This window comes from Sciurus vulgaris (assembly GCF_902686455.1).
Source record: "Sciurus vulgaris genome assembly, chromosome: 11".
Lineage (NCBI taxonomy): Eukaryota > Metazoa > Chordata > Mammalia > Rodentia > Sciuridae > Sciurus > Sciurus vulgaris.
In genome coordinates, this window is record NC_136472.1 from 753,475 (window position 1) to 777,377 (window position 23,903).

Genomic DNA, 23,903 nt, shown 5'->3' on the forward strand with positions numbered 1-23,903 from the left:
TTGATTTGCATTTCTTGGTGGCTGGTGGTGTGGAACATCATTGTGTGCAGTGGGCTTTGTCTGTCTTCATTGCAGCAATGTCTTCCTGAGTTCTTTGCCTGTTTTTGATTTTGCCACTGATGCCTGCGTACGCCAGGCGTCCCCTCTGGCTGGCTGGCTGATTCCAAACCTCGCCCTGTTCTGTAGGCTGCCTTGTCCACTGGAGAAACAGTGAATATTTTGATCAAGTCTGGTCCATACCGTGAATATTTTGATCAAGTCTGGTCCGTTTCTGGGTTTCGGGATTGTGTCTGAGAAGTCACTGCTGGTTTATTCTACATGGAATTGCAAGGTGTGGGTTAGCGGCAGAGAGGCGAGGGACTAGAATTTTGTTCCAAACAAGCTGGCTTTATTGATACACTCGGGACAACACAATCCGTATCTTAACCTTAATATTCCCAATATCACACTTCAGTAAAATCATGTGGCAAATAAACACACTTCAGTCAAATAGTCCAAAGTCCTCTCTGTCCTGTCGGTTCTGACGACCTCAAATGCGACGTATCTTAGTCGGAGAGAAGACGACGGCTGGTCTCGGAGCTCCCTCCGGCCGATGGTCCGTGGATCGAGGACAGGCAGGCCCCGCTGGTCCTGAGGCCGTCAGAGCAGCAGAGTCTCCACTGTCTCGGTGGGTGGATGACCGGTGGGGCTCGCGAACCTGGCTGACGTAGGTTCGTCAGGAGATCTGGGCTGAGCCAGGGAGCTGTCTGAGAAGGGAGTTTATATACCCCTTTTCTTGGCTTGTTTCCAGCTCTGGCGCAGATGGTGTCTTATCTCCCTGGTGCAGTGCTCTCGTGACATTTTGGCTTGCTGTCCACTAAGGGCTTGCCATTTCTTTGTCAGACATCCAAGTCTGCTCCTTTCAGTTAGTCAGTGTGGTGCCTGTGGTTGCCCACTTGGGATGTTCCCATCTGAGACCCAGGCAGCCTGGTGAACTGGACCCCCTTCCCCAGCCTTGTCTGCACCTCAGGATCTGTGGGCCGCGGGGCCAAGCGCACAGCTGTCCTGGGGCCAAGGTCTTGTGGTCAGCTATGGGGACCTGCTGGGCTGCATGAGGAGTGCTGGTCACCTGGGCCTCATTTAGGTGCCTGCCAGGTCAGGTAGTGTAGGCATTTCATACGAGAAGACGCATCAAAACAAGCAGGTGCAGGCATGTTTGAATTTCATCGTGTAACTGAAACTGGAGACTCGGTAAGTTAGTGTGGAAAAATGTTTTATGATTTTCCAGGTGAACATTTTAATTGACAAGCTGAAACTCTACTTATGTACAGTGTGCAGCTTGGTGTTTTGATGTGTGTGTACATGGTGGAATAGCTAATTCAAGGTAATTAATACAGTCCTTGGTGTAATTTTTTTATGTAGTGCTGTGGATTGAACCCAAGTCTTACATTTAAGGTCAATTGATTTAATTTTTTTTTTTTTAAGTTGTGGATGGACACAATACCTTTGTTTTATTTACTTATTTTTTATGTGATGTGGAGGATCCAACCCAGTGCCTCACACGTGCTGGGCAAGCCCTCTACCACTGAGCTGCACCCCAGTCCCCTTGAGTAGTCTTAAGTGGGGAGAACACTTTGTATTCCTAATGTAATGTGATGAAGGTTGTCTGTTTGTAATTAAATTTCATAAATTCTTCTTAGTTGGGAAGACTGGGATTTCTTTTGTTTTTACTTGAGCAGTCTCTGTTCCAGTTGACAGAGGTCTGATTACTCTTGGCTTTATTTTATCAGCACAGACTTAGGGAGCCAGCCCCTGGTGCCAGGGTCTGTTTAGGTGTAGACTGCCCACCCGCTCGAGGAGGTGCCAGGTGGAGCTGCAGAGGGTGGGCCTGGTGCTGTCACCCCTGACTGGTGTTGGTGGCAGGTACCTGGCCCTGCCCTCTCCGCCTGGGCCTAGCAGGCTGGTGTGTTGCTTATAGCAGGAAATCTTCCACACCTGTGAAGTCAGTGAGTGGCCTGATCACCCGTCCCCAGCACCGTTAAGTGCTGTGTGCAGCACCCTGCTTGTTTTCACAGCACCCCGAGAGCACACTGGGGCTGGAGGGGTCAAGGAGCAGGCGGCCACCCCTTCCTCCTGGAGTCCCAGTCCTTGGTCAGCAGGAGGTTTTCCACCCACCCTGTCCTTTTGATCTTAACAGCAAGTCACACAGGTGGGCAGTGCTACATCCTCCCCATTTTACAGTCCAGGAAGTGAAAGTTTACCTTAGCGTTTTGAAATTACTGAAAAAAAAAAGCAAAAACAAAAACAAGCCCAGTGTTAGTACTGAAACTGACAGCTTGAAGTAGGTAACAGCCTGGGTCTCATCTGAGAGAGGACGCTGAACTCTGGGGAAAGAGTAACTGAGATATGAGGGCCTGTGTGTCCCCAAGGCTGGAGTTGGACCTTGGAGCAAAGGGGAGGCTCAACTGGAGAAGTTGCTGGTTTGGTACAGCAGGTACAGGCTTTTGGGGGCCTGCACAGTCCCCTCCCCAGCAAGTCACATGGTGCTGCAGAGGATCCATGTGGTGGTCCTGCGGAGAGGGTCGTGGGAAGGTTCTGATCAGGCTGAGGCCTAACCCATGGCCTCATGCCCGTCTGGCTGACCCACCCACAATGGCCCCTCCAGCTGTGTTCCTCCAGTGCCCACTCCCAAGGAAGCATGGTGCTTTTGGGTCCAAGAGAACTTTCTGGCTCCAGGGCCAGAGCCCCATCGCTGTCCCCACAGACGCAGCCTAGTGAGCAGCTGCTTCCCTGCCCCTGCTCCCGTCGTGAGCGCTTTTCCTGAGCAGTAGGAGGAGCGCAAGCAGTGCTTTTGGCGGTGGCCAGAGGAGGCTTCCAGAGGGATCCGGTGGGATCTGGAGTGAGTAGGAGACTTGCTGCTGGAGCCTCCCAGGTGCTGTGCTGGGCCTGTTGGAGTCTGGGCTGGTCTCCTATGTTTTTGGTCTTTTAAATGAGATGTTAATTTGCTGCTGAAGAAGAGGAAGGTTCTGAGTTGCCACGAAGTGGTTTCCAGCTGGTTGGTGCACCATCAACCCTTGCAGAGGTCTTTATTTTTCCAGGCCCCTCCCTTAGGCCCCATGTGCTGACCCCACCCAGCAAGAAGACCATCCTTGCCAGTGTCTCCAGGCGGGGCTGCGGCAACCATGCTGCACCCTCAGGTGGAGAGGAGGGCAGCGTTGTGCTCGCTGGCCGTGGTTCTGGACCTGCCTTGCTCTGGTCTTGGGGAGGTTCGGCCGTGCTGTGTGCGTGTGGCTCTCATGGCCTCTTGATTTGTTCCGAAACTTGTGAAGTGGGAGATGATCTAGAGTACGTTCATCTACCTCGATCACTAAACACGCTTTAGAACTTGACTCGCGGTTTGTGGCAGGGTGGGTGGGTTCCAGTCTTGCGAGGGCCGTGTGGGTTGTGGCAGGACAGGGCGTCCAGGCTGCTGGACAGCCTGCGGGGTTGTCCTGGGAGGGCAGAGCTCCTGCAGCCAGGGTTCCTTTGTTAAAGGGATGCTCAGCTTGCGGGTTGTGGTGGCAAGGCCCTGCTGGCCCAGGTCCCACTGCCTGGCCCCTGTGAAGATCCACTTTCTGCCCCTGTTGCTCTGCTCTCCTGTTCTCCCCTTCTTCCTCACCCTCTAGAATTGACCCTCTCCTCACCCTTTCTCTAGGTGACAAGGCTCTTGATGGCTACAGTAAAAAAAAGTATGTCTGCAAGTTGCTCTTCATCTTTCTCCTCGGTCATGACATTGACTTTGGACATATGGAGGCTGTGAACCTGCTAAGTTCAAACAGATATACAGAAAAGCAGATTGTGAGTATGGTGGCAGGGTGGGCCTTGAGCCCACTGACCTCCCCCTCCTCTGTTCCACTCTGTGCTCTGTGCTGACACATGGTGGACATCCTGGGACCCTGCCCTGCCCACCCCACCTGAGTGCTTCTGGGCAGAGGGAATGGGAGAGTGGACTTCTTCCCTGGGGTGGGGTTCTTCTGGTGAGTTGGCCCCTTTTGCTGCTGTCCTCACGACCTCACCTCTGTGCCCCTGGAATGCTCCCTGTGGTCTGGCTAGTGTGTTTGCTGAGAAGTAGGTTTACCTGAATGACTCTGCCCTTCCTGGAACACAGGGCTACCTTTTCATCTCCGTGCTGGTGAACTCCAACAGCGAGCTGATCCGCTTGATCAACAATGCCATCAAGAACGACCTGGCCAGTCGTAACCCTACGTTCATGGGCCTGGCCCTGCACTGCATCGCCAACGTGGGCAGCCGAGAGATGGCCGAGGCCTTTGCTGGGGAGATCCCCAAGATCCTTGTTGCTGGGTGTGTATCTGGGCACTCTGGGCTGCCATTTCCGTGTTGAGCACTCAGGGTGTGCAGTGTCACTTACGCAGTGCTCTGGTCTTGCAGCTGTGTAATGAGCATGTGGCACACTCTGAGGTTAGGTCAAGATGTGCTGGTTCAGCTGGGCATGGTGGCACACACCTATAATCCCAGTGGCTCAGGAGGCTAAGGTGGGAGGATGGCAAGTTCAAGGCCAGCCCCAGCAACTTAGTAAGACCCTAAGGAACTTAATGAGACTTTGTCTCAAAATAAAAAAAATGAAAAGGACTGGGGATGTGGGTCATTGGCACTTCAGTCACCAGTTATTAAAAAAAAAAAGAAGTGCCAGTTCAGGGTTTGGTGGAAGTCCAGTCAGATTGCGCCTCCCTGGTGGGACTGAAATGTAATCAACAGATTGCAGAGGCAAGCGTGACCCTGGCAGCAGCATCCAGGCCAGAACGGGCTCCAGCCTGGCGTGGCACCTGGAGGGGGAGGCACAGAGGTGTCCTGCCATGCTGGCACTGCTTCTTGCTTTTCAGAAGCGTTAGAAGAGCAGGCCATGCTGTAGAGCCCTGGGAGTTCTGCGTCATGTGGTCCTCTCCTGGTTAATTTGGAGAGCAGCCGAGTGGCCCTAGTAAGTGACTCCGGAAGAGTCTGAAACGGCTCCGGCCCTGCACCACGGGCTGGTTCCTGTGCTCCCGGCGTTGGGTGGCTGGACCACGCTCACAGGTGGCACAACTCGCTGCACCTTCAGCAGGATCTCAAAGAGAGGTGGAGATGTCAAGGAACTGAGCAGGGTGTTGAGGCTTGGGAGCCAGGTGGTGGTGCCTGCAGGCTGCATGGCAAGGGCCAGAGGCAGGAGAAACAGGCTAGCCCACGGTTTCTCTCTGTGACACCTTGCCCCTGGGGGCCTCGGACAGAGCCTTGGGGCATTTTTGGTGGTCACAGCGGGGAGCCTACTACTGTCACTGAGTGGGCAAAGGCCAGGATGCTGCTAAGTGTCCTGTGTGGTAGAGGAGCCATGGGCTGCACCAAGGGCTTCCCCTCTGAGCAGCATGAGGCACAGTGCAAGGAAGGGTCTCAGGAGTGTCACAGGAGAGTAGCCTGGAAGACACTGCAGAGCAGCTCTGTGACAGTTCAGACACGCAGGAGCTCTGGGGCCACTGAGGGCAGAAGAAGGTGCACCACAGCTGAGACTGCAGTGGGAGGCTCAGGGACCATCAGAGCCCAGCCAGAAGCAGAAACGGCAGGAGCACGAGGGTATCCTGAAGCAGAACCTCCAAGACGGAAGGAGATGTGACAGGGTCTGAGTGGGTGTTGGGCAGAGCATGGGCCAGACAGCAGAGCAGAGAGGAAGCCCCGAGGGAGGCCAGTGAGGACCCCAGGCCCTCCTCCCTGCTGCAGTCACTGCAGAGCCCTGTGCACGGGACACCTGTGTGTGGCCTGATTTGTCCTGAGCAGGGTGTCTGTCAGCCGTGTGCACTGCTTTCCTCCATCACTGTGCACAGGAGTGGCCCACAGGGAGTGCTGAGCCAGCATCCAGGTGGAGGGAATGTAAGCCGGGTCATCCCTGCAGAGTGCTCCCATGGACAGAGGGGGCAGTTCCCTGGGTTCACCGATGTGCTGCAAGTCAGTGAGGGTGAGGACAGAGACCGTGCAAGAGCCCTCTTGCAGGGGACAGGTGGGCCTGGCACTTCCACCCCTTCTGAGCCTCCTGTGAGGACCTTCTGTAGACAGTTGCTACCTCTTCCAAAGCTCACTATAGCAACAGAGGCCAACCATGAAATCCCCCTGAACCAGAGATGACTCTGAAAACAGTGCTCTGGTATGGACACCGTGGTCAGAGAACACTGCTGACCTCCAGTCCCTGGAGGCAGGAGACTGGTGGCTGCAGAAGGCATTGTCATGGAGTACAGCCGTGTCATCAGAAATAGGGATGCAGGGGGAGGGCAGGGCTACAGGCTGGTGGTGTCATTGCTCTGGGACTCCGGTGACATTCAGAGCATTGTGGAGCAGTCAGGAGGTGTTCTGGGCCTGGGGCGACAGGCAGACTACCTCTTGTTCAGTGTTCTGGTTGTAGGCATGGAGGTTGGTGATGCATGGGAAGACAGCTGACAGGCACCACACAATTTCTGCAGACCTGCTGGTGGGGCCGGGGAGGCATGTGCTACTCTTTGTAGGTGTTTGTGTCAAAAAGAACTTTTTATTCAAAGTAACTTTTCCTTGGAATAGTGCTGGGGAGATGGAGGGGTTTCTCATGTTAGTTTTTACCACATTTAGGAATAAAAATCCCAAATTCAAAAGGTAAGCAGGAATGCTCCGAAGCTCTTATCTCCCTTCCAGGTGTTTCCATCTTAAGTGCCCCCAGGAGGTGGACTGGTTTTTTCTAGGTCATTTGGACAGCTGGAGGGTGTCTCCTGGTGGGCCCGTTGCTCAGGGGTCAGACTCGGGGTGTGGAGAAGGAGGCACAGGTGGCAGGTGCCTCCCATCAGTCTTCTGCACTGACCTGCAGCCTTTGTGCTGTTGGCCTTTATGCTCACTGGGAGGGAAGAGAGGAGAGTGGGTCCTGTGTCAGACACTGGCCCCGAGACTTGACTCAGTGTGACCGGAAGGCTGGCCTGTGGGTACCAGGTATGACTGCAGACTGGACATGGAAGTGACACTTCTGTGCCACGCTAAGTGTGTACTCCTGAAACCTTGTTTACTCGTCTTTGCACACACATCAAAGCCCTTCTCTGCCCTGGGCATCAGGAGCAGTACTGGTGCTCTCCACACCCCAGACCCCTGGGTCCTGGGCACAGAACACTTGCCAGCTCCTGTTCTCAGCAGGGTGGAGCGGCACGGTGTGTGCAGGGGCTGCAGGAGGACGGACAGCATTCTGGAGGCAAGAGGGGAACCTGCTGTGGCAGGCGAGGCCCTCCCGAGTGCCTGTGGTGTGGGGAGAACGAGCGGGGCCAGCCTACATGGCCAGGCCTGGTTTAGGGCCTGGGAAGGGCTGGAGGTGACGAGTGTGAAGGAGGGTGCTGAAGGTGAAGGCTTGCGGCGGTGGGACCCTGCCTGCTCTCACTTGGCTCTGTGCAGGGGCACCCTCTGTGTGACCTCTGGTATCTGTCTTCCAGAGACACCATGGACAGTGTGAAGCAGAGCGCAGCCCTGTGCTTGCTGCGCCTGTACAGAACCTCTCCTGACCTTGTCCCCATGGGTGACTGGACGTCCCGCGTGGTGCATCTCCTCAACGACCAGCATTTGGTATGTACTTCTGCTACCTGCGGTCTTCTCTGGAAGAGCCATGGCCCAAGAGGCAGTGCGGCTGTGCAGACGGGGAGCAGGGACCAGCATAGGTGAGACCACGTCTGCATGTTGTAGCAGATGTTGTGCAGGCTGCCTGCACCTGTGGGGAGAGGCACCACCAGATGGGTGCCTTCTGGAAGAGCTTGTTCCGTGAAGGGCATTCCCACTGCTGTTTCTGGCAACTTCCTGGCTTGGGCTACGAGATGGAGTTTCCTGTGGTCCCAAGTAGACTCTGGCATGCAGGCTTAATGCTCCTTGGGCTCAGCTGTCATTCATTTTATAAACAGGAAGAGGTCTCAGGGACTCAGTGACCACGGTCAGGGCATGTCATGGAGTGGGCCACCCAGTCCAGGGGCATGGAAGGTGGCAGTGGCAGTGTTGCTTGCTTTCTGCTGAACAGGTGGTCAGTCTCCCTACTGCGTGGGTAAGTGAGTGCGCTAGCTGGTTCCTGTATTTCTTCCCCAGGAGAAATCTTCTGCAAAAGTTAGTTAAAAATGAAGATCATTACATGGACTGTTAGGGAGAGAGCATGGGGGGTTACAGTGGGATTTTGCTGTGGAGTGACATCTGTCTGAGCTGTCCCCATGGCGACTTCTGTGCTTGGTGGGATGTGAGATGCAGCTGAACCCTGCGGGTCTTGGTGCAGGGAGCAGGCTGAGGACTTGAACAGAGGCACTGAGGATGCCGCTGCAGGTGTGGGTCCTGGGTGCTGGCAGGGCACCTGCTTCTGCAGTGAACTGCAAGTTGCTGCTCCAGGCCATCCTCTGTGGTCACACCAGTGCCAGTAGACCCTGCGGGCCAGAGGGCCTTTTTCAGGTTTGCAAATGAGGAAACCAAGGCTCAGAAGGTGAAGCTAGTCTTCCAAAGGGTATGAATTGAGGTGTTGGGCAGGTGCAGACCCAGGTGCTGTGAAGGTGTGGAGCCAGCGGCCGCTACTCACAGGCCTTCCGCATCGTGTGAGTGTCTGTTGAGTTTTGGCAGGTGTTGCCCTCATGCAGCCTGGCGGGCAACTTCCCCTGGCCTCAGGCTGCACAGTGCCTCTCAGGGTGGAAGGGTGGTGCCTCCTGCCTGGTGCTCTGTGACTGAGATCCCAGGGACTTGGCTTGCTTTCCGGTTTTTCTGTGCATTCCCTCTCTCGCCAGGTGCACTGATGGACATGCCCTGGGGCACAGGCCTAAAGTAGGTAAGGGCCAGGAAGCCCTGTGCCACTCAGCACCTCGTCCTCTCTGCTGCTCTTCTTCCTTGCACATCTCGCCTCCAGCTTTGCTGTGAGGAAGGCCTGGGGCTTGGCTTTCTCTGACCTCAAGGTCAGGGGCCCTGGGAAAGTGTCATCTGCTTACTCAGCAGTTTAGGGGTCCAGGGTCCTACTGATGGGGCAGGCTGAGGTGTGGGCAGGCCTGGCAGAGGAGGTCAGGAGTTCAGGGTCAGGTGCGTGCAAGAGCTGCATGGGTGGGAAAGGAGATGGTTCTGTGCTCTGAGCTGGGCATGGTGGTCCTGTGGTCACATGATAAATTAGGTGGACTGGAGAGGATGAGGAAGTGAGCTGCCATCTGGGGGAGGGCTGGAGGCAGGGAGGAGGTGGTGCAAGTGTGCGCACATGTCCCCTCAGGAGGGCCTGATGCCCTGGGGAGACTGCACTGGAGAGCGAGCCTTGAGTTGGCAGCAAGTGAGCCGAGCGGCCCCCTGTGGGAGAGTCTCGAACTCAGGAGCCCATGGAGAAGGGCTCACACCGGTGGGTCTGTGTGCTGCTGAGTCCCAGTGGTTCTGGGTCCCCCAGGAAACCTGTCAGCACGCACCTTGCCCACTGAGAAATGCACAGCATGCTCAGTTAGGTCTGCTGTGATTTAGCATTCTCGTTTTCATCAGACAGTGGAAGAGAGAATGCGGTGGCCCTCGTGGGCCCGCTCCCCACCAGTGCAGGAGCACCTAGGCAGGAACCTGAGACTCCGGCAGTGGTCGACATGGATGGCTGCTGCGCTGACTGTCCATGTTTTCAGGCTCAGTCAGAGTCATTCATTTTACCATTTTTCTTATATTTGTGAGAGAATGTCTTTACTCAGTCCAAGTCTTCGAAGAGATCGAGTTACAGGACCCTGCCTCCTAGAGGGTCTTCAGGGTGTGCAGGCAGTGCAGGGGTGAGTCTCCTGGTCCTGGGGGGTCCTCCATCCAAGCTGCAGCACTTCAGGGGCAGAGCAAGGCCCAACAGGGCTGTGAGGGTTGAGTGGGTCTGTGGGTCTGGCTCCCTCTGCAGCCATGTCCCTCAGGCAGCCCAGCAGATGGCGATAGGCAGACAGGTGGCAGAGAGAAAGGCCCATGCACTGCTCCATGTGGGCTGTGGGCCACTCCAGAGCCTGGGCCCAGCCACGTTTCCCAAGTTCTGGAGAGAAGCTGGGTAAAGGTGACAGCTTATGTGTGCTGTCTCCATCTTGAAGACGCTGTGGGTCCATCGGGGCTGGCCTGGTGCCTGGGTGGCTGTGGGTTGCAGAGCACCACTCCCCGTGTGCCTGGACCCTGAGCCCAGATGGGCATCTGTCTGAAACCAGGCGCCTGTTGCTGTTTCCTCCAGGGGGTGGTGACCGCGGCCACGAGCCTCATCACCACACTGGCACAGAAGAACCCAGAGGAGTTCAAGACCTCGGTCTCCCTGGCCGTCTCCAGGCTGAGCAGAGTGAGTGAGGTGGGGCAGGTGTCGGGTGGGCTTGAGTCTCCGTTGTTTGACTCAGTTAATCTCTTAGTTCACTTTTTAGAATGCTTTGTGAATTCAAGGATGGAGACCAGGCTGGTTAGCCTTTAATGTTTCTTCGAAATCTTCTATTATTTGAGAAGGATCCTGTCCCAGCAGGACCAGCACACAAAGCCAGTTCTGCTTGTTGTTCATCCCCTGTGCAGGCCAAGGGTCACACACAAGGCTCCTTGGGAAGGGGTGCCTGCCCTCACCCAGGTGCCACCCCCTCAGTGGTGTCCTGGACGGTCTGGGGTCCCGCGGATACCCTGGGCAGATGCACTCTGCTGTGCAGTCCTCTGGCCTCTGTGTGACGGGCACAGGGCATCAGCCCCCATCAAGTCCTACGTCACCTGCACATCCAGGCTCCGTGGGCCTCCCTTGCTCGCACTGGTCCTGGGTGGCTCTGCTCAGCTGAGGCAGTGCAGCCGGCTTCCAGAGAGCCTTGCCGTCTGCGCGTGCCTCTGTGCACCCATTCTACACCCTGCCCGGCACTGTGGGCTTGGCCTCTGGACTTTGGCTTCTCATTGTGGTTTATTCTGTGTTCTCCTGACTGTCTGTAGGATGGGTACCTTTCAGGTGGATTGGCTGTTGGGATCTCTTCTCTTGTGAAGTGCTGAAGACTCTTGCCCATTTTTCTATAGTATTGTCTTTTTTTGTGGTTTCATGGCATTCCCTTGTTTTGGATGTGAGAACTCTGTTGGCAGTATTGGATTGGAGTATAACTGGCCAACACGTATTTCTGGTTGGTCTTAAAAAATGGCAGCTTCACATTACTTGCCCTCCTCTGTGTTTGGAAGTTGCTGTGACCTGCATTTCGTGGTCTTCGTGGAGTCTTCTGCTGTCAGATTCTACAGCAGTGTGGTTGAATTTGCTAGGCTTCTCTGTGACCAGTGCTCTCTGCGTGTGGCTCCTATGCTGTGGCACCCTTGGCGCAGGCTAGAGAGCCCTGCAGAGCAGGCACCTTCCTCAGGTCCAAGTGCTCCCTTCCTGTGCTCCTGACCTCACTGGGCTGGCTCTTGGTGTCCCACAGAGCAAGCCCTGATGTCCTGGTCCCCTACCCCAGTAATTCTGCTGGGATTTGGGATTGACTTTATGAATGCAGTCTCTCTCTCCATTTATTTAGATAGTCTTTAATTTCCATAGCATGTTATCTTTTTGAGATTCTTTTATTAGATTTATTTATATATTTTACATTTAAAATGCAATTTTGAAGGATAGCCTGAATTTCTTACATTTTTATTTTTTTAGTACTGAGGATTGAACCCAGGAGTGCTTAACCACTGAGCCACATCCCCAGCCCTTTTTATATTTTATTTAGAGACAGGATCTTGCTGAGTTAGGGGCCTTGCTGAGTTGCTGAGGCTGACTTTGAACTCATGATCCTCCTGCCTCAGTTTCCCATGCTGCTGGAATTTCAGGTGTGCACCACCATGCCTGGCAGTAGCTTGGAATTTTTACTTTTGTGTGTGTGATGCTGGAGATGGAACGAGCCCCTCATGCATGGTTGGCCAGTGCACTACCCGAGCCACGCCCCAACCCAGTTTCTTCGCTTTTGTCTATCATATGTTTATGTCACTTTACAAGTGCAGTTCAGTGGTGTGAAGTGGTTTTGTAATGCACACACACCACTGTGACTTTTCCCATCCTATGAGTCTGATATTGTCCCCATTAAATGTGGGCTCCCCACTGAACCTCTTCTTCAGTGTCTGGCTTTCTGTCTCTGAGTCTTAGAGCTCCAGGACCTCGTGAGTGGAATCACACAGGATTGCTTTTGTGACTGACTTATTTCTTTTACTTCACTTGCTCTCAAGGTTCACTGTGTTGCTGAATATTTTAGAACTTCAATTTCAGGCTGTGTAATAGTCTTTCATATGGATGACCCTAGTTGGCTCTTTGCCCCAGTTGGCTCTGTGCCTTTGATCCTTGCCTGCCTGCCAGCCATACCTTGGCACCTTGGGACCCCACTGCATGGACAGCTAAGACCCTTGACACCCTTTCCCCACCATTCGCTCTCCCACAGCATGGACTCAGACATCCATGGTGTCCAGCTTTGGGGCTCATGTCCCTAGACTGGCAGGGAAGAGGGAAAGAGGGGGTCTTTGAATCCTGTCCCCCCACCTAGCTGCCTCTGCCCTCTGGGCCCCCTTGTCTTTGTGACGGGCACTGGCCCTGGAGCAGTCTGGTTCCAGGCCTCATGCCCCCTGTATCTGCTTCTCGGCTTTAGAGTGGCACTAGGGCAGGGGCAGTCTTTAGGCCAAGAGCCATCCTGGTCCAGCTGCTCCCTGGGTGCCTGCTGTTAGAACTCGTTGCCTCTGGTCCTGAGGAGCAGCCCTGCATGGACAACTACTGCCTGCTTCAGACCATCAGGAGGGGCAACTTTGCCAAAGTCAAGCTGGCCTGGCAGGAGGTCGCCATCAAGGTAGGGCCCAACTGAACCCCAGCAGCTTGCTGAGCCTGTTGCAAGAAGCCCACAGCATGTGAAGCTCTTGAAGCTGATGGAGACTGAGGAGACAAGTACCTGGTGATGGAACTGGCAAGTGCTGGAGGAGTGTGACCACTTGTGTCACGTGGCCACAGGGGCAAGAGTGCAGGTGCCAGGTTGTACTGTGCCTGCTCTTGACTCCAGAAAAGCTTTGTGCACAGGGACCCGAGCGCTGGGGACTTGCTGCTGGACACTGAAGTTGATGTCCAGATCACAGACTTGGGCGTTAGCAATGAGTTCACTCGGGGCTCGAAGCTGGACACATTTTGTGGGAGCCCCCCATTTGCTGCTGTGGAGCTGTTCTAGGGTAAGAGGTGTGATGGGCCAGAGGTGGACATCTGGAGCCTGGTGTCATCCTGTACACCTCGTCAGCAGCTCCCTCCTCCTTGGACGTGACCTCAAGGAACTACAGGAAAGTGTCCTCAGGGAAAGTACTAGATCCCTTTCTACATGTCCACAGACTAAGGGTGTCCTGTGGAGATCATTGGTGCTGGACCCAACTAAACACTGTTCTCTCGAACAAACAGTGAAAGAGGGATGAATCGGCATCAGCCACAAGAGAGAGGCGTTAGGTCACATCCAGAGCCTGAGCAGGGCTCTGGGGACACCAAGCAAATGGAGGTTAAGGTGTGTGTGGTCTACACACAGGAGGAAACTGAGAGGCCTTGAACAGCCAGAAGCACAGGAGTAACCACCAGCTACCTCCTGCAGGGCTGGAAGACTGAGGAGGGTGGGGACTAGGGCACCACAGGCTGGCCCTGGCACAGGTGGGGAGGCCTGCTGACACTGGGGATCGTGTTCCAGGAAAGCACCCCTCCATCTGCCACCACCAGTGACTTCTGTGGCCCATCCTGGGCTTCCCTGCACCCCTAAGGCAGTCGGGTCAGCATGGGGGAATCAAGAGGTGCAGCTCACCACCAAGGCCTGAAGGTGAGCTGCAGAACCTCAGGAGGTGTTAGTTGAGGGCTGCCCACCTCCAGGACCATGGTCAGCAGTGCCCACAACCACCGAAAGGCCAAGACCCCTGAGCAGTGGAAACCCAGCAGGAGCAGCCCTCGCGGCTTCCCTCCCACCGTGATGGCTTGCAGGAACACCTGAGGTGATGAGCATTCGGAGGAGCAGCCCAGGCACCCTCTCCAGTCGTGGCTGGTTCCTGGCTCAGCAAGCTCATTGCAGAGGTCCATGCCTGGGGCTCCAGGGCCTGGGCGGGGTCAGAATGCTGGCTTCTCGAGGAGTCCCTTCCCTTCCGAGGGGCCCAAGCTCCTGCTCTGGTGTGTCATTCATTCCCCATCCCTCGAGGAAAGACTACTGTCACATTCAGGTGTCACCGAGTGGGGTGCAAGAGAGGGTTGCTGCTCGGCTGTCGACTGGCAGCTGCTGTGACCGTTCTGTGCTGCAGAGCACGGTGGGCTTCATGACATGGACAGGACTGTCAGTAGACAGGCCCTCAGAGTGCCTGATGCGGAAGATGTGAAAGAAACCCTGTGTGCAACTGCAGAGCTGACCTGCGGGCGGGCTTGGCCTCCAGCCAGCTTGGCTTCTGGGTGCCACCTAGGTCTCCTGCTGTCGACGCCTCTCACCCTGTTCTGTCTTACAGATTGTGACGTCGGCCTCAACAGATCTTCAGGATTATACCTACTACTTTGTCCCAGCGCCCTGGCTGTCAGTCAAGCTCCTAAGGCTGCTGCAGTGCTACCCACCCCCAGGTGATGGCCAGCGGGGGCAGGGGAAGTCGGCCCACCCAGACCTGCATGGGGAGGGTTAAATTCTTTTGCTAGATTTGAGCCTTTTGCTATGTGGGACATTCCTTGCAAGAGTCCTGGTTCTCATTGGTTACTTCCTCTGCCAATGCTGCTGTGTCTTGCTCTGGGAGAGGCCGTGGTTGTTAAGACTTGAGTTCCTCTGTGCTTTTATGTAGTTTCAGATCTGTGCAGTTTTTTGAGAGAAGTCTTTCTATGGTGCTAGAGATGAACCAGGGCGCAGCCATCCACTCCAGTGCTGTGCCACTGGGTTACACGCTGGCGTCCTTGCTGGCGTTAGTAGCCATGTCTCAGGAGTTCCAGAATTTTCGTGTTCTTTCTCTTTTGTTTCAAGAGGAAGTCTGAAGCTTTCTGTCTGTGTTGCTGTTGCAGCAAGCACTTCCTCTGTTCCTGTAGGTGAGAGCAGGTGGAGGAAAGGCCTTTCTGTCCCTTTTTCTTGCGATTTTTTTCCATCATGTTTTGTCCGTGTCTTTGGATTTTATTTCCTCCCCACTAAGATAATCTGTATCTCAGTAAAAGTGCTCTGCATGCGTCCTGCATTGAGGTGCAGGCCCCTTCACTTCTGGCATACCTGCTACTGTAACAGGAGGCTGACGGCCTTCTCACATGGTGTTTTGAGTGCTCCTGGCTGCTGCACAGTTAGGATTGGCTCTTTCAAGACCCACAGATCCTCTGTGGATTGGGGGCCTCTCAGCTGGTGTGAGCCTGAGGCCAGGGAGCCTGACCAGTCCTTCTTCGTTGCCCAGAAGACCCTGCAGTGCGAGGCCGCCTGACCGAGTGCTTGGAGACCATTCTGAACAAAGCCCAGGAGCCGCCCAAGTCCAAGAAAGTGCAGCACTCCAATGCCAAGAATGCTGTGCTGTTCGAGGCCATCAGCCTGATTATCCACCATGACAGGTGAGCGCCTGGCCTGCTGCAGACGCTGCTGTGGCTCCCAGCGTTGCTCCCCTGGACCTGCCCTTCTCCCTCCTGGTGTGCCCTCTCTGCTCCCCTGGACCTGCCTTTCTCCCTCCTGGTGTGCCCTCTCTGGTCCCAGATTCTCCACCAGATGCTTTGCTAACTGTGGCATCCCCAAAGCCACCTCCTGCCCCTCTGGGCTTGCCCGTCCTGACTGGCTTCTCCCATGGAGATGCAGTAGAGAGTCGGGGTTGCATGTCCTGTTGGCTGTACTGTGCTGGCCCAGGTCTCCTAGGGCAGTGGTGGGGACGACTCTGCCTGTGGACACAGCACAAAGGGCTGTGGCAGCTGCCCTGCTTCCCTGCGGGCCTGTAGCACTGTGCTTGGGTTCCAGTGAGGGGGTGTGGCCCGCAGGCCTGTGGGCAGACAGCAGCTGCCCTTAGCCTCTGCTCCTGATGTCAGAGCAGCTCCTTCAGCAAGGCGGGGAACGCTGAAGTGAGGTTTCTAATGGGAGCATGCCTCTTGGTCCTCACTGAATGTGGTTAAAGAGAATCGGAGTCACACGGAAGCAGTAGGGACTACGTGGAGACGTTCATGTCTGTCTTGTGCCTCCTCACTCGCTGCCTGCCCTGGCTTTTGCTGCCTGTGCAGCTGGGCGCCAGGCTGGCTGCTGACTGAGGTCACTTTTCTGGTCAGGACCTGATTCCAGCAGCACCTTGACTTCTGGATTCCAGAGTGGGTGGGATTCTGCAGAGCTTGGGAAGGTTCCAGTGGGAACAGGAGCTGCAGGCCGTGACACCTATGTGAGAGCCAGGTTGGGTCCTGCCTCTCAGGCCCTGGAGTTCTTGCTTGGGAGCATGCGATGCTTTTGTCTGGCGCGCAGCAGGGCCCAAGGCTTTCCTGCTGGCACGACGAGAGCTGAGGGACCTCTCCCCTCCCACCCGTGCAGTGAGCCAAACCTGCTCGTGCGTGCCTGCAACCAGCTGGGCCAGTTCCTGCAGCACCGGGAGACGAACCTGCGGTACCTGGCCCTGGAGAGCATGTGCACGTTGGCCAGCTCCGAGTTCTCCCACGAGGCTGTCAAGACCCACATTGAGACTGTCATCAATGCCCTCAAGGTCAGCAGCATGCGAAGCTGTGGCTCTGCTGAGTCCCCTTGGCAGTTGGGTTTGGGTCCAGGAGTGCTTCCCTGGCTCCTGTCATCCATTACACAGGCTGGGCACAGCTGCTGGGCGGGTTGTCTTGGGGACCTGCCATGGGTCCCGCCGTGTCTAGAGGCCACACTGGCCAGCCAGGTGGAACCCTGGGCTGCATGTGTGTCACCACAGCAGTCCTGACTTCTCATGGGACAGCTCTCCTGTGATGTCCTGCTCGCTGAGTCCCAGCTAATGGTTTGGTGGATAGAAGCAGTTCTTTTTTGGTAGAAAGGTGAATTTTTTTTTCTTGGTACCAGGTATTGAACCCAGGGGCACTTAACCACTGAGCCACATTCCTGCCCTTTATTTAATATTCTTTATTTTTGAGACATGGTCTCACTAAATTGCTTAAGGCCTCCCTACATTGCTTGGGCTGCCTTTGAACTTGCCATCCTCCTGCCTCTGCCTCCCAAGCCATGCACTTTCACACCTGGCTGAAAGATGAAATATTTTATTCTAAGAAAACTCACACTTTCTTGAGGAAAATTAACTTTCTCAAGGATTTCAGATTTGTTTTTTAAATATTTTTTTAGTTGTTGAAGCACCTTTATTTTATTCATTTATTTATATGCGGTGCTGAGAATCGAACCCAGTGCCATGCTAGGCAAGTGCTCTCCCACTAAGCCACAACCCCAGCCCCTCAGATTTTTTTTAAGAAGTAAAATTTCAGCGCTGGAGGCACCTAGCATGTGCTAGGCATGTGCTGCTGTCTGTCTGAGTCTGCAGGACCAACCTGGCAGGCCTGCTCATGCCTATGCCTGCCTGTTGGCATGGAGCAGTAAGAGGCCACAGCTGGAGATCACAGCGCATGTCCTGACCGAGTCTCGAGCTATGGACCACAGGTCTGCATGTCCTGGTGTCCTGGGCTTTGCTTTGGGCACCAGTTGGAGGCCGAGTGCTGGTCCTGGTTTGGTGTCTGTCTGGTCGTTCCCGTTGTCCACAGGGAACCGCCCTCGCCTCACCTTGCTCCGGCCCTTGCCGAGGTGCATCTCGTCCTGCCTTGGCATCCGGCTTACCTCCTCACACACCTGTTCTGGTTCCTTCTGGGGCAGAGTCAAGAGCCTGCCTCGGGGCGAGCTCCTGGGTGATGCTCCCAGGTGATGCAGAGGGTGCCAGTCTCTGACCACTCAGTGGAGAGGCCTCCATGACCCAACCACTGGGTACAGAGACGCTAGCCAGCGAAGTGGGCATGGTGAGCGGGAGGGAGCTAGATGCTGGACTGACTGGACCATTTGGCCCATGTTGTGGGTGGTGAGTGAGTGAGGGGTCTATGTGACCCCAGTCTGTTGGGCTCCCAGCCACAGACAGTGAGTGGAGGAGTGGGTGCAGCATGGTGTTGGGACCAGAGCCCTAGGGGCCCAATTGGGGCAGGACCCTGGGGAGCCCTGGGTGGCTCCCACAGCATGTAGATGCTAGGACCCTGGACCACACACTTCAGGGGACAGTGACTGCCCACCAGCCTGTGGTTTGTGTGGGTAGCCACTTGATTCCCTGCGCTCCCCTACAGACAGAGCGGGACGTGAGTGTGCGGCAGCGAGCTGTGGACCTGCTCTATGCCATGTGTGACCGCAGCAATGCCCAGCAGATTGTGGCCGAGATGCTGAGCTACCTGGAGACAGCCGACTACTCTATCAGAGAGGAGATTGTGAGTCTGTAGCCGGGTCTGCCTGCCGCTGGACTGTTCCCGGGTGGCTTGTGACTGTCCAGCAGACTTGGTTGGGGGTCTGTAGGATGCTGGACAGAGGACCCCTTGGTGCTGGCCTTGCAGTCAGCATGGAGCTGCCTCACATCTCCCCAGCAGCAGACTTTCCCAGGACCTCTGTCTCAGTGTGGTGCCAGTTTGGCAGGGTCGGAGGGCCTCAGTGGTCTGCGTCACGGCTGGTGTTTCAGGGCCTGTGGGCAGGTTGCTCAGTGGTGCTGACGTGGAACTGTAATTGACACGTCTCTGTGGGGCATGTTTTCCTGGCACCCCTCGTCCTCCAGCTGGACGTGAGCCTGAGCGGTGGCTCCCTGCGTGGAGCCATGGCCTCCCGTGACTCTTGTCAGTCACCACACAGTGGGCATGCACCCGACAGGCTCTGCCGCCTAGCAGGCCCCTGCTCGTGTCACGTGACCAGGTCTGAGGGAGGGGCCCCGGAGCCACATGGCTGCAGAGGAGAGCCGCAGCTGCCCGTGCTCCTAGCCCAGGGCTGGCGCTGGCTCCTCCTACCTGAGTGCAGACAGGGTGCTGCTCGGCCTCCATCACAGTAGTAGAGCACCGGTGGTGATCGGTTTGTGGTAGGAAGGTATATTCTGCCTCCCAGTTTGGAGCCCGCAGTTTGGGGTCCTCTGGGCCCTGTGTGTGGTGTGTTTGGGCAGGCGGCCTGCCGACTTCAGCCAGTGCTTGTTTCTGACCTGGGTGGTGGGGCTGGTCCTTGGAGAGGCCCTCCTTAATGCCGCTCTAGGTGTTTTGGCAGACGGTGGAGCTGTGCCCATGGGCACGTCACGTACACGCTGTGCGTCCTTTCTTAAGGGTTTAGTGCTGGCTTGTGTGCCGTTAGCTGAGGAGCCATCAGCTGTTGACCTTTGTCACGTGTCTCAGCCCCAGGACCAGGGCCCACCCACCTGCTACCCACGTTGCCCGTTGGCTGGTTCAGAGTTGGCAGCTGGCGTCCTTTGGGTGTAAGAAGAGGGTCCACTGTGGGATGACATTGCCACTGGGTGGCTGCCCCGAGGCTGTGAACCTGCAGACTTAGGTTGGGGTGGTGAACTGGCAGCCCTCCTGTGGAGAGAGGGAGGCCAGCAAGAAGAGGCCTGGGAAGTGGCGGGAATGCCGACAGGAGGGAGAGCCATGGCCCCAGGATGGTGTGCAGTGCTCCTTCCATTGAGACGTCCGCAGGTGGTACTAGGCAGGTGGCCACAGTGTCCTGTTGTGTATCTGGCTCAGCGGCCACTGCCTGTCCCTGAAGGTTGATGGCTTTCCTCACCTGAGTAGCGGCTCTGCACCCTGGGCTCACTGCCTCTTCTGAGAACTAGTGAGGGCTTTCTGCACACCCCAACTTTCAGGTCCTCCACGGATTTGGGTGACGGCTTGTCCTTGCTGTGGCCTCAGTGGCACCTGCCTGACCAGGCTCCCCCCAACAGGTGCTGAAGGTGGCCATCCTGGCTGAGAAGTATGCAGTGGACTACACCTGGTACGTGGACACCATCCTCAACCTGATCCGCATCGCAGGGGACTACGTGAGCGAGGAGGTGTGGTACCGTGTCATTCAGATTGTCATCAACCGGGACGACGTGCAGGGCTACGCTGCCAAGACCGTGTTTGAGGTGCGGCCCAGGTCGCTGTGGTGGGCAGGGTGGCAAATGGGGCAGTGGTGCCCATGCCCACGTGAACAGGGACGCAGGTGCCTGGCGGGTGCCTGGTGGGTGTCGCTCCTCACCCTTCCTGCCCTTTCTGCTGCTGCCTGTGATCCCCCGGCTCCTGGCTCACTGTCTCCCGGAGCCTCTCCTGGGTTCAGCTGCCGCCAGCTCTTCTGCTGAGGCTTGCAGCTTCTGCACCTGCCTCAGCACGTTCATGGTCTCACAGGCTCTGCAGGCCCCAGCGTGCCATGAGAACCTGGTCAAAGTGGGCGGCTACATCCTGGGGGAGTTTGGAAACTTGATTGCTGGGGACCCTCGGTCCAGGTAAGACGCCTCAGGCGCTGGTGGGCATGTGCTCTGGCTGGGCTGCTCTGCCTCCTGTCCTCCTGAAGGCAGGGCTTATCCTCACCTCCGTCCTTCGCCCTCCACGCCGTTCAAGTCGCAGGCCTCTATCAAAAGTAAAGAGGTGTGGTCCTGCGACTGGCATCCTCGGGGACATGTGGGCAGATTTGGCATAGGAAACGCAGCCTCCCTAGGGACTTCTGCCTTGGCAGGGCCCCCACCCCAGCATGGGTGCCTGGCTGTGCGCTTGCCCCCGAGCTGGCGAGCTGACGGCCCCGCCTTGCCCCGCCCAGCCCTCTGATCCAGTTTGACCTGCTGCACTCCAAGTTCCACCTGTGCAGTGTCCCCACCCGGGCACTGCTCCTGTCCACCTACATCAAGTTCGTGAACCTCTTTCCGGAGGTGAAGACCACCATCCAGGACGTGCTGCGCAGTGACAGCCAGCTGAAGAATGCAGACGTGGAGCTTCAGCAGCGGGCTGTGGAGTACCTGCGGCTCAGCACAGTCGCCAGCACCGACATCCTGGTACAGAGCGTCCTGGGGCCTGCGGCTGGCATCCCAGACCAGGGGCCAAGCTGACCCAGTGTTCTTTCCAACCAGGCGACTGTCCTGGAGGAGATGCCGCCCTTCCCGGAGCGTGAGTCCTCCATCCTGGCCAAGCTCAAGAAGAAGAAGGGCCCGAGCACGGTGACTGACCTGGAAGAGACCAAGCGGGAGCGGAGTGTGGATGTGAATGGGGGCCCTGAGCCCGCCCCAGCCAGCACCAGCGCCGCGGTGGGTCCTTGCTGCTGTGCCCAACCCTCCCAAGGCCCTCAACCTGAGATCAGGATCCGCAGAGCATGCCTGTCAGGGAGAATTTTTTATTCGCCGGAACCGAGAGCCCAGTGGCGACCCAGGCCTGGGGTCTGTGTGCTCCTTTACCCAGGCACTCAGGTGGCTCGTCCCAGCAGGCCAGCATCGGCCTGCTGTAGGTGTCTGTGAGGCTGGCTTCTTGGCGGCAGGCTGGCTCCTGCATCTCTCCAGGTGCCTTGGGAACTGGTCCCTCCTCTCCCATGGAGGCCCGCCTGCGTGCTCCTCTCAGGCTGATGCTCTGCCGCCTCACCTTGCTCCTGGAGGTGTTCTGGAGTGAGCCGAAGCAGAGCAGATCTCTCCTTGTGAGTGATGGATGAGACGGGCTTGCTCACACAGGGCTACTCACACAGCACCAGCAGGCACCCCATGGGGCCCAGGCCAGGGCAGAAGGGCAGCACCAGTGTCCTGCAGAGCAGAGGCTTCAGCCCCAGCAAGGCGAGGCCACGTCTGGAGGAGGATGTGGGTGCTGGTGCCTGGCGAGCAGGTCCCACAGAGCCTCTGAGGAGACCCGCAGCGTTCTGCTTGCGTGCTGTGCGAGGCTCTGCGGCTCTGAAGTAGGCACTTCCGCAGGCACAGAAGGGCCTTGTTGGACACTGTGAGGCTGTCATTGGTCTGTTTGGATTTACTTGGTTTTTCCCTTTTGTGTTGGCCCCAAGAAGTGAGGCGTGACCTGCTCAGCCAGGCCCGGGTGGATTGGGAGGTGGGCCTGGGACCCAGGCTGAGGGCTGGGCAGTGCGGCTCGGCGGGTTGGAGTCTTGGGTGCAGCCAAAGCTGTGCTCGGAAGGTGGGTGTGGCTCCCTGAGGCTTGGCCTGTGCTAAGCCTGCCCTCGGGGGCCTCCTCAGGGTCGAGTGAGTCAGTTTCCTGGCTGGGCTGCACACCCCTTCCTGACTTTAGAGGCACCCAGCAGGTGAGTGGCTGAGAGTCGGGTGCTGTGGGGTGGGTATGGTGAGACCTGCAGCTGTGCCCCGAGCTCCAAGATGGGGTGCAGCGACAGCCCTCCCCCAGTATCTCGCTGGTGGGGCCTGGTCATTGAGGAGGAGGAGCGGGATGTGGGCAGGCTCGCACCTGGAGGCCTGGGCTTCCTGTGGCACTTTTCACTTGGGGCAGTGTGGGCCACATGTCTTTTACTTAAGGTTGTGGGTAACGTGCCAGAACACCTCTGCAAACATCTTACCTGTGAACTCGTGGAGGCCACTGGGACACTCCTGCCCATGGCGCCTGTGGCAGTGGGTTTACCTGGCGGTGGTCAACCACCCTGGTGGCCAGATGTCCCCCGAGGCTGTGCTGGCTGGGGTCTGTGCAGTGCTCTTTGCTTCAGTTCTCGTTCCAATGGCTGTTGAGGGAAGAGGTGTGACAGTTGGCAGGATGCTGGCAGCACTCTGGAAGGGTCTGCGCAAGGCCTGAGGGGCCAGCAGGTGGGGAAGGTAGGAGTGGATGTGGCCTGCCGGGTCCTCCTGATACAGCGTACAGCAGCCTTGCTTTTACTGTTCTTGTAACTCTTGGGATGATTGTTTAGTAGGACAGAGGGGGTTTCCCAGTCTTAAGAAGCATTTGGAAACCGCAGACTTTCTTGACCCACCTTTCAGGGACCAGTGGTGGAGAGCTGTGAGTAGATGGCAGAGCCACAGGAGCTCACCATGGGGTGCCTGTCTGTAACCCACAGCCCTCTGGGGCACAGCCTTCTGAAGATGTAGACCCAGTGGGGGGGGGGGCGTGGAGTGGCCCCTCAGGCATGGAGGGCAGAGCCACCTGCAGTGGGTCCACTGGATTTGCCAGCCTCCCTCCCTGGGGGCGTGTGTGACCAAGTCTTCTGGGTTCCTGCTCTCAGTGGCCTGTGATGTGCTCGCATCCTGCAGTGGCAGACCAGTGGGCTTGCCTGGCCCGCCCCAGGCCTCACCCACGTGCCTCAGGCGGGCAGCTGGTGCTCTCTGCTGCGTTCATCTTGGAGTCACATCTGTGCATGGTGCACACAGCTCAACACAGGTAGCGCCCAGAGTAGTGTGAAGGGGCTGCGAGGGCATCTGTGCCTGGCATGGCTCTGCTGGAGACAGGATAGCAGGCCTGCAGGCCTGGCCCCATGTTCAGGGCCTTCCACAGGGGGAGTGGCCGCCTTTTGACTTGTCTGGGAAAAGCCATTGCAGGCTGAGTGAGTGGGTTAGATGGCCTAGTCTCAACCCGTCACAAGGTTCACTCTTTGTGGCTGTGCAGCAGGACATGGACCAGCTCCTGGGGGGGGCGTCTTTGTTCAGGCACCCACATCTCTGGCCTTGGTTCATGGAGTTGGTAGCATCTACGTCAGGTGACAATGGGATCCCAGGCCTGGAGTGGCTTGTAAGAGCTCTGCTGGAGGCGCCGAGGCATGTGATCAGCTTCATGCTGTGGCTGGGCCCAGGCCCATGCAGGGTTAGGGCTGAAGGGAGCCAGCTGCGTGTCGTGAACAGCAGGCGTGGGTGCGTGGAGCTGTGCCTCCTGTGATGTAGCGGACACCAGGTGACGTTGGCGGTCACTCTGTAGCCTCACCACCCCTGAGGTAGCAGTCACTTCTGTGGCCCTCATCAAAAGCCGGGTGATGTAGGGGTCCCTTCTGTGGCCTCATCACCCCTGTGATGTAGGGTCCCTTCTGTGGCCCTTGTCACATTGGGTGACAGCGGTTTCTTAGGACAGAAGCCACCACTTTTGTCAAGTGCCGGTCTGCAGA

At 56.8% G+C, this 23,903-nt stretch overlaps 1 protein-coding gene across 3 annotated transcripts in view; it reads left to right on the forward strand.

Moving 5' to 3' along the window:
• AP2A2 (adaptor related protein complex 2 subunit alpha 2) overlaps nucleotides 1–23,903 on the forward strand; it is a 59,637-nt gene that overhangs the window by 26,307 nt on the left and 9,427 nt on the right. For 2 of the 3 annotated variants that reach the window (XM_079105641.1, XM_079105639.1), the window contains exons 3-14: nucleotides 3,674–3,816; nucleotides 4,127–4,320; nucleotides 7,440–7,569; nucleotides 10,178–10,279; nucleotides 14,416–14,524; nucleotides 15,328–15,475; nucleotides 16,425–16,593; nucleotides 18,179–18,316; nucleotides 19,795–19,977; nucleotides 20,237–20,334; nucleotides 20,646–20,877; nucleotides 20,953–21,126. In XM_079105641.1, the coding sequence (XP_078961767.1) occupies nucleotides 3,674–3,816; nucleotides 4,127–4,320; nucleotides 7,440–7,569; nucleotides 10,178–10,279; nucleotides 14,416–14,524; nucleotides 15,328–15,475; nucleotides 16,425–16,593; nucleotides 18,179–18,316; nucleotides 19,795–19,977; nucleotides 20,237–20,334; nucleotides 20,646–20,877; nucleotides 20,953–21,126 (1,820 nt within the window). Of the gene's footprint in view, nucleotides 1–3,673; nucleotides 3,817–4,126; nucleotides 4,321–7,439; nucleotides 7,570–10,177; nucleotides 10,280–14,415; nucleotides 14,525–15,324; nucleotides 15,476–16,424; nucleotides 16,594–18,178; nucleotides 18,317–19,794; nucleotides 19,978–20,236; nucleotides 20,335–20,645; nucleotides 20,878–20,952; nucleotides 21,127–23,903 lie in introns of all 3 variants that reach the window. The other variant, XM_079105640.1, reaches the window with a different exon arrangement.